Source organism: Cheilinus undulatus, linkage group 9 (assembly GCF_018320785.1).
Source record: "Cheilinus undulatus linkage group 9, ASM1832078v1, whole genome shotgun sequence".
In the NCBI taxonomy this organism is placed as follows: Eukaryota; Metazoa; Chordata; class Actinopteri; order Labriformes; family Labridae; genus Cheilinus; species Cheilinus undulatus.
In genome coordinates, this window is record NC_054873.1 from 3,607,813 (window position 1) to 3,620,848 (window position 13,036).

Consider the following 13,036-nt stretch of genomic DNA (forward strand, 5'->3'; position numbering starts at 1 on the left):
AAATGACAGCCTGATACCATAAATGCATGTTTATTGCTGCAATGGCTGCAGGATCAAGAATGTGTTTTTAATGGGTTTCAATGGGACATTTTTGGTCACCAACAGACTGATTGTGTATAAAAAGTCAACAGAGCTGATTATTGACCCATTACAGGTTCTTGTAATAAAATGTCAAAATTCTATTGAAAAAACATGTCCACCTAAATGCATGTTGTTAGCACTGGAATAGTCATAATTATCAAAAAGGAAACAAAAAATGTCCTCAGCAGGTTAACAGTGTTACGGCTCACTTATGCTCCTTTTACGTATGAAAATACTGAACATCAGTGAATTTCTAAACAATTCAACAATCACTGCCCCACATTCTTGTGTGCTTTGTTGGGGTGGATGTAAGGAGGGGACAGGGGCCCCACTTTAGGAAACACTGATCCCTGCATCAACGAGAGCCTGTAAAACTAAATAATAAACGAGCCTCTAACAGAGGAGATGGTTAGCTCTTTAGGACAAATGCACTCAGATTCACCCTAAAAACATTTAATATGGCACTGATTTTTTCTTATAATTGACTTTCTAATGTAAGAGTCAAGATATTGACAAAAAGTGTTTTAAGATGGCCTCTTTACATCTATGATGTGACATAGCAGTTATGTTTCTCAGTCTTAGTCCGATTAAAAGTCTTATTTTTTTTTTTTAATAGTGCAAAAATTTTAAAGAACAGCAAACAAAACAGCATATTTCAAATGTACAGACTATTGTGATTACTAAGTAAAAACTGAATATTGTTCAAACATGTCTGGATGAAACAATCTCAGCATTGTCAGTCTTTCTCTTTCCTGAAAGAATCTCTAAAAGTGATTTTAATTCTTGCTAAATTTACAGAGAAAGTGTTTACTTAATAAAACTGGATTAAAACAGATAAAAAATATGGGAAATACATTAAAATAATTCTTAATAGGACTAGTGCTGACAGAATGTTGAATGGTGAATAAAAACATAATAAAGGCCTTATTTTGGAATAAAAGGTGAAGTGATCAGAATATTTTATACAACAAAGATCTGTTTTTATTATCTCTGAAACTTTAGCTGCAGCATTGCTAACAGAAAGGAGGCAAATAAAGACACAGAGACCTAATCTGGTTTCATTTTCTTCCACATTTGACTTTATTGTTTGTGTTCAACATGATGGTTCAGTCGGGTGTGAATGTTTTCTAAATGTGTGGAGTTTTAAGACTTGGTGTTGTGTGTCGGTGTGTGAACCTGCAGAAACCCTCCACACTCCTCCTCCTCTGTCCAACAAAAACAAAAAAAAAACTAAAGAAATGAAATAAAATCCTCAAACAGAGCGACTCCTCTCAGAAACGCCAACCTGCTGCTGTAAACACAACCGCCCCGTTCAAACCAACACATAAGAGACACGTGGAGTTCATACAAACAGAGACAAAAAGCAGCGGCGTGTTTAAGATGACTCGAACATCTTCTTCCTGTCGGCTTTGTCTTCAATGTTCTTACGCCAGTCGCCAACGGCTTCTGTTGGCTGCACACGAGAAAAGAACAGAAAGACCACGTCAGATATGCGAGGGAGACAATTCTTCATATACACAGAGAAGAAACTTCGACTTTTCTTTATATCTGAGAATCTAAAGACACTTTTTCCTCACTTTTTAATTCAACTTGTATCTTAATTTTGCACATGCAAACTTCTGCTTCGACTTCAATTAAAACTCTCTCTGATGAGCCTGATGGTTGCAAGTTTGCTCGTTGTGTAATCAATCCCTCATAAATTGAGTAAACCTGGGTCCAATATTCCTAAACCACAAAAGCAGGCCCCACTGCTCCCCACTTACCCAAAATCAACCTTTTTGTACTTTTGTTTGATAACTCACAAGCTTGCAGTGTTTGTTCATGTGACTATTTCCGCTTTAATACAATTCTATTCATATATTTGTGTGATTAGTTGGGGGCTCGTCTGGGATTTCAACCCAGGATTTCCGTGGACATGGCAAAAACTCAAATCTAATGGAGTGTATTAATTAACTATGTGGTTTTAAAACATCTCCTGCAAAAATATGCACTTTGCTTTTGCTTTTTTTCTTTAAACTAAATGTTTCTGCCATTATCTGTGAATAATTTGGGGCTCATCCGGGATTTGGACCTGTGGCCTCATGAGACACTGCATAAAGTCAAATCTAAAGAAGTGTATTTAAATAATTGGTCATTTAAAGTATCTACTGTAAATTATTTCATTACACTTTTGCAATAAACCCATGTTTCCTGCATTGTCGGTAAAAATTTGGGGGTTCATTCAGGATGTAACTCTCAAGAAACTCAAATCTAGGTAAGCTTTACATCTAATATGTAGTTTTAAAAAATCCTGTAAATTAATTCATATTCATCATACTTTTGCAGCAAGTCCCTGTTTCCTGTTATTCATGAAAAGTTGGGGGCTGGTCAGGGATTCGAACCTCTTTGGTAAGTGCAGAAACTCAAAACTAAAGAAGTGTATTTGACTGTTGTGTAGTTAAACGTATGTCCTGTAAATAATTTCATCACTCTTTTGCTGTCACAACATTCCCTCCATTATCTGTGACACATTGGGGGCTCCTCCAAGACAAAAATCTCTGAAGAAACTAAGGAATTTTTTTTTTTTTTTTTTTTTTTTAATCTCATTTGTGGTTTTAAATAACCCCTGTAAATAAATGAATTATATTTTAACAGTAACTCCCTGTTTGCCCCATTTTTTATGGCAAATTGGAGGCTAGTCCGGGATTTGAACCTCTTTTGCCACTGGGGGAACTAAAACCTGAGGAAGTGTATGTGTCTAATTTGTAGTTATAGATAATTTCATCCTACTTTTGCAGTAAAACCATGTTTCCTCTATTATCTGTGAAAAGTTGGGACCTTGTCTGGGATTTGAAACTCTTGAGAGACTATAGAAACTCAATCTAATGATGTGTTTTCATCTGTGGTTGACAATATTTCCTCTGAATAAATTCATTGTACTTTTGCAGTAAATCCATGTTTCCTCCGTTATTCAGAACAGTTGAGGGCTCGTCCGGGATCTAAACCCCAGAATTCTTGGAAAACTGCAGAAACTAAAATTTGTCATTAATTTTTGCTTGCAGATACCCATTACATGCATTAATTAATTGAAATTAATAAACACTGGCTTAGATTTGAGCTTTTCGGTTTGAAAATTGTGCTGTCTGCAGCGGAATGTATAAATATTCATTTTTACATCAACTCAACATGGCTTATGTTGTTTTATATTTACCTTCTAATGTTGTGTTATATTTGGAAAATCAAATAAATACTCATCAACACATAAAACTTCTTTAAAACCCCCAATAAACTTCCATGCGCATAGAAAAACCTAATTTATTGTGTTAGTCTGATTAAAAGTGGACTTTAAAGATTTGAATGAGTTTTATTGAAATGCTGTGATTCTGGGCTGATATTGAAGCGTTGATCAACATTAGATTTGTTGATATTAAATATTCATATTGATCATTAATTATCTTTGCTCATTTTAGAATGAAACTAAAACTTTGGATAACAACTGAAGTAAAAATGTCTGATGTTCAGGGAATGATTAAGATGAAAAATCGATGTTTCTTTATAAACTCTTGTCAACTTTTACATTTAAAACTTAAATTAGGTTGTTAATACTCCAGATACTTCTTTGATACTACTTTTTCTGATAATAAAACCAATTATTCAAGTAATGACAGCAGTGTTAATTTTGGCAGCTATTTTTAATTTTAGTTTTAGTTTTAATCTTCAAATGAAATGTCTTTTAGTTTCAGTCACATTTTAGTAATTTCTGTTCTTTTTGGTTTTAGTCAACGAAAACTCAAAAGCATTTGAGTCTAGTTTTCGTCCATAAAAAGTCCTCACATTTTAGTCTTTCCTTTTCCTCTTCCTGCCTGAATCTGGTACCAAATCATGGTAGTGTGTTCTCTGCACTCTGCTAAACCTGGGGTCCCTGCTTTCTACAGCTGAGAGGCAGAATAGATACAGATGCATTGCATTTAGACAGATTCACCCACAGTGGAGAAATATCACAGATTTTGAATGTTCGACAAAAATTACATAACCTTTTAGTCTAGTTTTAGTCATCTGGATGAAAACTAAACTACGTTTTTGTCAGTTTTAGTCATCACAGATCTATTTTTGTTAGTCTTGGTCTAGTTTTTATCATGAAAAAAAGGCTGTCGATGAACAGTTGTTGTCATAGTTTTAGTCAACAAAATTAACACTGAATAACAGTATCAGAAGCTAAATCACATCTTGGCTCTACTTCAGAATTAAGCTTTGGTTTTCTTTTGCTGCAAAGTAGAGACTTGTTTCTGCCACTCTGATTGATAATGGTGATATTTTATACATGCATGCATTTTCTCTAAGCCTTAAATCTTTAGATACTGTTTACCATGGAGGTTCATAACAAACACAAGTCCTCAAATCGATTCTTTAATGATGTGGAGAGGCACACCGGTGTGCCTTGAGTAAAGTCGAGGTGTGCCTTGGAAATTCGTAGAACCATGCATGATTGCTATGACAATAAAAAATGTAAAAATCTCTGACAAAACGAACATTTTCTGTATTTCTTACTGCACCTTTGTTATGTGCAAGTTTTTTGGATAATTTGGTGTAAAAACGGCTTATAGTAGGTACAGGAAGTTTTGGCTTTGCTACAACAGATTGCACAATCAACATCTGTGAGTGAGGATGGTCTGGCTGAAATGCACGCTGCAGAAATTTACATTTTAGCACGTTTTTGTGTAATTCAGTTGTCCCCAAATAGTGTAGCATTGAAAGATGTAATTTTGCATTGATATGGGATGGTGTGCCTTGCTCCTGCAGCCTGGAATCTTCTGCAGGAGAATGTCTTGGGGAGCTTGTCTCCTTAAAAAGTAGATTAAAGGCTTTGGAGGAAGATGCATCAGGTTGTAGATGTGTTATTGATGACTTTCTGCTCTGTGAGGATTGGCTGATCTGTTTTTAGTAGTTTTATGTTTCATGTCTGTAACTCTGCTAATTTTGCTGCTGCCTGTTTTGGCTAGGACACTCTTGTAAATGAGACTCTTGTTCTCAGTGAGCTTTTCCTGGTTAAATAAATGTAATTTAATAAAATCAGAAATGTGGAAAAACTACATCTGTCTCGTAAGTTCATTAAAAAGTGTAGTCTAAATCCTGCAGACGGTCTAAACTGCACAAGTTTGCCAGCATTTTTTGGTAAACAAAAACAGGAAATAGTCCAAAAACCTCCCAGAGGACAAAATAAAGGAAATAAAACCAGACCAGGGCTAGAAGATACCAGTATAACTCTGCTGTCCTCACCTCCTCCTTGGTCTCCTTCTTGACCTGCTTCAGGTTGGCCCTCAGGTCCATGTTGACTGTGTGTTTGGAGCCCAGCAGAGCCTTCAGCATGGTGTCAGCAGACATACGCACCTTCTTCAGGGCGGGCTTCTTCACGCCAGCAAGGTCGACCACCTTGATCTTCAGGTCTTCAATCTGTGAGAGGGACAAACTTTAGTTTCCTGTCAGAAAGCTCCTTCAGTCCTGAGCCTGTCGGCGGGCGTTTACCTCTTTGTCGGCCTTCTGCACTTTGGCCTCAACGTCGTACCTGTCCTCATCGATCTTGTCGATGAGGGCATGGAGCTTCTTGCAGGTTTCCTGTGGATGCACAAACACACAAACTCAGCTGCTAAAGGCAAGTTTATGGAGCAACAGGACGATCCAAAGGGCTTCAAATAAGACGCCAAACAGGGACAAAGAGATGCTTTTTTCAGTTATTCTAAGCCAAAATGTGAAACTGACGTCCTCCACGTAGAACCATGTCTTCTCTCTCCTCACACAGCTGCAGTTTTTCTGACATTTTTAAGCATTTTTAGCTCTTTTTTTCCTCGTCTCTCACCATAAGAGCATTCTGGTCTCCGCTCATGTCTGGACTGGGACAGTTCTCAGCCATGTAGGCCTCCTTAGCTGCGACCAGATCCTTCTTCTCCTGTTCGAGCCAGTTCAGAGCGATCTGAAGGATCAGGCTCTGCAGGATAGACAATTATAAAACATGAGCTGAGAAAACTCCACACTGTGATCATCAGGCATGCTTGGATTTGAAACTCAGTGATAAGGCATTCAAAACAGATGACTGTGGATTCATCCGCTGCTGGAAATAGTCCCTAGCAGGTGCACATTTCCCCTCATGAAGCAGCTGTTTTAGGAGGTGAGGATGAAACCACAGAAGTGTTTTTACAGGTTCATGTTGAGATAAAGAGCTGCTGAGCCTGATAAATGTGCCGTTACCACAGACAGTTACCAACAGACTCCTCCACAGCTCTACATTTCTACCAGAAGAGTTAAAAATGTCTTCATTTGTGGTTGTTTACCTTCAGGTGATGCCTGCGGCTGGAAGTCATCTTTTTCCTGTTTGGGAGGAAGTTAGTAAGATAAGTGTGTCTGTTTGGAAGCTAAGTTTGAATTTAGTCTGTTTAAAGCAGCAGTGTCAAAACTATGGCCCTGGGGCCAAATGTGGCCGTGGCACAGTTCAGCATCAAATCATGTTTCTATCATAACCGGCCCATCGGTGCAAGATCTGCAGCTTTCCTCCAGAATAAAAATCTAAGCCTTACCGTGATGATTTAAATATCTTTAAGTCACAAAAACTAAAAAACTAAGGAGTAAAAATAATGAGATGAAGTCAGGAATGTGTGTGTCATTTTATATTTTCAATTTTTCATCTCACATTTGGGACTTAAACTTATGATTTAGACTTCTTACTTTATTACTTGACCTGTAAGAGTCACAATTTTGACCTTTAAAATGAATTATTTTGAACTTTATCTCACAATTTGACCTTTTCAACTCCTTGCTTCTACGCTTAATCCCATATGTTGAGCCTTTATATTTTTGATCTCAAATTTTAACTTATTATTTAGAATTTTATCTCACATTTTTTACAATTTAAACCAATTATTCAGACATTTTATTTCATAATTTGACCTTTAAGAGTCACAGTTTTAAGTTTTAAGTTACATTTTCACCATTAAACCTCATTATCTTGAATTTGATCTCACTTTTTGACCTTTTCAGCTCCTAACTTTGACTTTTAATCCCATGTTTACAGATTAAAGACTCATGATCTCATATTTTATATCACATTTTGACCATTAAAACTCAATATTTTCAATTTTATCTCACTTTTTTCATTTCAAACAAATAATTTAGACTTTTAATTTTATCATTTGACCTGTAAGAGTCACAATTTTGACCTTTAAAATGAATTATTTTGTACTTTATCTCCTGATCCGACCATTTCAACTCCTATTTTGAGCTTTTAGACTCATGAGCTCAAATTTGACCTCATATTTTGATCATTAAAAGTTATCATTTTGAATTTTATCTCACATTTATTTCTTAAAAATGTATTATTTTGACTTTTTATTTTATAATTTGGCCTGTAGGATTCACAATTCCAAGTTTTAAGTCATATGTTGACCTTTTGAACTTACGATTTTTGAATTTCAACTCTCATTTTGACCTTTTAAAACTATTTCTTTGAATTTAATCTCATATTTTGAACTTTAAAACTCATTATTTTGAATTTATCTCACATTTTTTTCCTGTCTTAAAGCATTATTTGGACATTTTATTTCAGAATTTTACTTTAAAAATTCACAATTGTAAGTTTTAAATCATGTTTTTTTTCCTTTTGAACCAAAGAGTTTGAATTTGTCCCACCTGTTGAGACTCCTGACTCCTAACTTTGATGTTTAATCTCATATTTTGATCTTTCAGACTCACAATTTACAATTTAAAAATCATATATCTCAGATTTCTATCCTTTAAACTTCTCATTTTTACTTTTTAAATCTTAACATACAGTTGAAATGAGTTTTTCAGTTCCTCAGGTTAGACCTAATTTCAGGCCCACACACACACACACACACACACACACACACATTTTTCACCAAAATAAAGTTCTAATTTTTATAAATTAGAGACTGTGTGCTTGTTGGAGGCTAAATGTGGAGATTTTGAACAGAGCAGGAGCGGCTCAGACTTACTCAGACATCTTGGCGTTTTTTGCGGTTCACCACCTGTGTGAGGAAACACATTAATACCACTCTGGAAGCATTTAGGGTATTTTTGACCTCTGCTGAACACCGTACTTGTCAGTGTGAGCTTCTCTGAGATCAGCATGTTCTGATGGAGACGGACGGAGGGGAATGTTTGCGCCGTAACGTGAGCCGAGGCCACAGCTGAAGAGCAGCGACGTCGACTGAACTAATCTGGGACGGCCGGGATCGGATGTCGCGTCGTGGCGGTTTACGACCCGATCTGGTGAATTCAAAAAATTCTCAAGAGGAGGATCATCAAATGAAGTTCATGGCTGATGCCTTTAGAGAGATTTAGAAATGAAACGATGAGTCCAGACCAGGAGGAGTGATCTCCTATTGGTCCACAAACTTTTTCAGGCGACTTCCTTCAAACGTTTAGAGAATCCAGGAGTTTTACAGTCAAAGATTTCAATGTTTGCACGCTGTTTGACAAATTAGGATGCTTTTATTCAAATGTTATAAAATATAACGATGCTGCAGATTTAAAGAAACAAATCCTGCAGAAACTAAAGCAGACAGATCCCTATTCACCAGATTAAGAAGCCTCATTAAGTCAATTAAAGTCATAAATTATTCTTTGAATCACAAACCTCCTACCTCCAAACATTTTAAGGGTCAAAAAGCATCAGAGATAAGATATTTTTCTGACTTTAACCCCTTAAAGCGTCATGTTTGATCTCTCCAGGATAAATAAGAGCCCTTTGGTATTGAAAGCATTACAGTACAGGTTTAAAGACTTTCTAGCAAACATCCACAGGACTCTAAAACACGCCGCAGTGGCTCCCATAAATCGTCAGTCTGTCAGGAGAAGGTCAGATGTCAGAAACAAACATGTAGAAAGCGAGTTCAGGATGTCAGGATGGGTCAGAGGTGGAGAAACAAACCCCTGCTGTCCTCCTTTTAAAAGAGGATTTTTAGAAACACTGTCTGCTCGCTCTGAATCCTGTTTTCTCCTGGGACAAAAGCAAAGATGCTGCTCTCAGAGAGGCTGCGCTAAAAGATGTGATAAAATCAGATTTCTCACCTATGGAGAGGAGGAAGACGAAGACAAGACACACTGTGTGGAAGAAAAGGAGACACTGCCAAAGCCACAGACAGAAAAATGAAATACGGTATATATGGTGGGTTTCGATGTCTCAGCAAAATGCTCAGATCCTCTTTATGGAAATGGATTCCCCGGTAGACCAATGGGCCTGCGAGCTCCTGAAATACACCCGACCCAGCCCTGCTCTGCAAACCGCCCTCCCTGAGAGACCGCTGCAAGTCCTCTGAGGATCCACATTCATGTGTGGGTGGGAGTTAAATTTAAAAAACACATAAAGAAGAGAAAGGGGGACCTTAAAAACCTTTGGGGTCCTTTAAACTAAAACTTTAAGTCTTTCAGTTGCTCTTCTGCGAGTCTGTCTCTGTTTTAGGAGGCTTTAAGGTCACTTTTGAAGTCCTCTCACAGCTTTTATGCAGATCACATCTTGTTATCATGAAAGTGACTCCTTTGATGACTTAAAACCAAAATATTTTCATAAATCTACGTGCTAGTAGACTCGCTTTCATTCACACAGATTTACAATCTTGTTTTTCTGATTTTATCTTCATTTTGATGCTTTTTGATCCCAGTTTTCTTCAATTTCTCTCATTATTTTTATGTTTCTTTGTCACTTTGGCACCACATTTGTCTCTGAAACATTGATGAAATCTTTGAGGATTGGTTTCCTTCTGCAGCCGTTTAATCTTCATCATTAAAAGTTTAATATTTGAGCATCAGTGCTGACATTTTTTCACATATTTCTGCTTTAGCTTTTGAGTTTAGTATAACAGCTCATTGTTTGTAGAAGCATCAACCACAAAAATATCCTATAAGAGAATATTTCTTATCAGGAGATGAGTATTTTAGAGTTCCTTCCTCAGAAAGTCTGCAGGATGATAGCAATCACACACATCGAGGTAAAAGTAAAAACTGGAAGCTTTATATTTCACAAGAAGGATGCAATCTGTAAAACAAAAGAGTAGGAAAACTCCTGCACACTCTAACCTGCAAAAAAAAGTGAGTACTTTTTGTAACGTGTGCAGGATGCAGGAGTTTACTTGGAATTTTTGTAATGAAAAAATAAGAATGAAAATATTAAATACAATAATTATTTGTGCATTTATCCGTCTTCTTCTATAAGAAAAAGTTTTGAGAAAATAAAGAGAATAAGCTGGATATGAATCTCATGGTTAGCATGAAGACGACAGAGTAAAGAAAACTCCTCGATCCGTTCTTTCTACAGGAAAACTCTTCAGGCTGGTTTGTGCTAAAACTGTGATGTAGTAACCTTGCAAAGCAGATGGATACGCCCGTTTCCTTGTTTTTCACTGGTGAATCCATCTTGCAAAGCTCCCATCTGACCACTTGGGCCCGGTTAGAAAGTGACAGGACCAATCAGCGACGAGGGGCAGTACTTTCAGGCGCGGCGGAGTCGTGACGTAAACAAGCAGCAACAAGAGACCGGCGCAGTTCTGGTGGAAGAGATTAGCGAGGATGCTGCTAAAGCACCAGTTTTATCAGAACTTGACGAAATTTAAAGAAGAAAGAACAGCAGTGAGTTGTTTTCTTTTTAGAAATGACAAAGGTTGTGTACTGACAGGTCTACAGTCGCCATGGTTCACGTTATGCAGTTCTCTACAGAGTTTACTCCTCGGTCGCAGCTACGTCACGTGTTTTGTTGCTCTGATTGGCTCGTAAAGATGTGATAGACAGAACGTTCATCCAATCACACTCCGAGTTTTTGTCAAACCCTCTGCCTTTTCTCAAACGTTTGCAAACGATTCAAAAGAGGATGCTTTTTCTGCAGGTTAGGCGGTGTACTGGAGTAGCACCCAGGGGCGTAGCTGGGGATTTAGGCCCCCCAGAAAGAATCATACACAGGGCCCCCTTAACCGGCTAGCCAAGCAACAAATGTTGCATCATTTTTACAAATATCTCAAATTCATTGTACTTGCATTATTTCGCAGTGCTGGACTACACCATTTGGAGATTTCAAAGGGAAGAGAAGGGGCCCCCAGTATTTTATTTTACTCTATTTGATACAAATCTCAGTTTGTTGACAGATTTAGTCACTTTTGATTCAGTAATGACACTAGTTACTTAGGCCCCGTCCACACGGAGACGAAAACGATATATTGCCATTTCATTTTGAAAAAGTTTTCTGTAAAGACGGGATCGTTTCGGGAAATATCCGCGTAAGCACGGAACCACCGAAAACGGCTGAAAACGCTGTAGTGCATATGCCAAGCCTGTACGAGGTGCTGTGACGCTGCCACGGAAATGCATTAAAAGAGAGGAGAAGATCACAGAAAACTGCCCCAACCTTTTTTCTAGTTGCCCTTCTGGTTGTTCTCCGTGTTGGATTTAAGAACATCTGGTTTGTGGGTTTCGCGGTGGTGGTAAAGGAGCATAGATTTTGCTGTGAAAGCCATAATAAGCTCAGTAGCTTCTGCAGCACGAACACAACCCTGTAGTTGGCCATGTTTGTTTTGGTCGGATCCACGCAGGTGTCTTAAGAGAGCTACGCTATGTGTGATGTAATCGTTTCAAGAAAGATGCGGATAGCCGTCCAAACGGAGACGAAATGGTAGTCATTTAAGGATTTATGCACTCTGGGACCCGTTTTCAAAAAGTATCATTTAGAGTCACCCAAAACGCTGTTTCCGTGTGGATGAAACACCGATACGACAAAAAACTTTTGTGTATACTCCTGAATTTGTCTCTGTGTGGACAGGGCCTTAGAATAAATAAATAACAACCCACTTTTCATTGCAGGCTTCTCAAGGGTCCCTCCCTTCTGTGGGCCTGGGTAATCAGTACGCCCATGGTAACACCCCTGAACAACACTCGGAAAAAAAACTCTTTGCACACAAAGCGTTTCATAAGACTGAAGCACTGGAGGGTAATCTGCAAAAAACACTGAAAAAAGTCTATTTACAAAACTTCAGTTCTAGACCTCCAACAGGCGAAGGTTTAGAACCAAAATGTTGGAAAAAAAAAAAAGACTTTCTGCTTGTTAGACAGAGTTCAGGAGTCTCTTTGGAGTCTTTAGTTGGAAATGTAACCCTTCAAAATATCTGTCAGTGAGAAAACTATTGAAATCAGTTCTGTTCTGAATGATGATGACAACGAAATGTCTTTTAGTTTCAGTCACATTTTAGTCATTTTTATCCTTTTTAGTTTTATTCGAAGAAAACTCCAAACATTTTAGTCAAGTTTAGTCCGTAAAAAGTCCTCACATTTTAGTCCTTACTTTTAGTCCAAGTGTTTATTTTCTTATCTAAATCTGGGAGCAAATCATGGTAGTGTGTTCTCTGCACCCTTTTTCACAGAATTACCCACAGTGGAGAAATATCATGGATTTTTGATGTCCGGCGAAAACTACATTACATTTATGACTAGTTTTAGTCATCTGGACGAAAACTAAACTTTGCCTAGTTTTTGTCAGTTTGTCATTGCAGATCTGTTTACGTTTGTGACGTTCCTCTTTTTCTGTTTGCTGGTTTCTTTTTGCTCTCTGGTTGCAGGGTCAGGGGAAAGCGGCGTCAGCGTCATCAGGAGAATGAGCTACACCTGGGCCCGGTGTAGTCTCCCCTTTAAATCTGCCTCCTGGATCAGTGGCTGGGCTCTATCTCCCTCACGGCTCACACGGCGGAGCGTGTTTCACGGGGTTGCTGATTATTTCTTTGTTGTGTTGGGAACTGAATTTGGTCGGTATATTCCTGCCTGTTTGTAAATAAATTGTTGGCTAAACGGCTTCTACCTCGCCTCGCCTCCCGTTTATGTTGCAGCCTCAGAGCCGGGTTGTAACAGTTAGTCTTAGTCTAGTTTTTGTCATGGAAAAAAGGCTGTTAAACATTTTTAATCAGAGTTTGAGTCTACGAAATTAACACTG

At 37.9% G+C, this 13,036-nt stretch overlaps 1 protein-coding gene across 1 annotated transcript; it reads right to left on the bottom strand.

Moving 5' to 3' along the window:
- Positions 1 to 1,132: 1,132 nt before the first annotated feature.
- Positions 1,133 to 9,341, bottom strand: LOC121515721 (troponin I, fast skeletal muscle-like). The gene is made up of 7 exons (XM_041796647.1): positions 9,142 to 9,341; positions 8,064 to 8,096; positions 6,387 to 6,423; positions 5,915 to 6,043; positions 5,584 to 5,673; positions 5,338 to 5,511; positions 1,133 to 1,534 (listed from the first exon to the last, which is right to left on the bottom strand). Exons 2-7 carry the CDS (start codon positions 8,069 to 8,071, stop codon positions 1,457 to 1,459), a joined length of 516 nt encoding a protein of 171 aa, XP_041652581.1. The 5' UTR covers positions 8,072 to 8,096; positions 9,142 to 9,341; the 3' UTR covers positions 1,133 to 1,456.
- Positions 9,342 to 13,036: the final 3,695 nt, after the last annotated feature.

Coding starts and splice junctions, on each gene's coding strand:
- LOC121515721 (XM_041796647.1), bottom strand. Junction 6,044..6,386: donor GCCGCAGGCATCACCTGAAG/GTAAACAACCAC, acceptor TCTATCCTGCAG/AGCCTGATCCTTCAGATCGC. Junction 5,674..5,914: donor GAGACCAGAATGCTCTTATG/GTGAGAGACGAG, acceptor GTGCATCCACAG/GAAACCTGCAAGAAGCTCCA.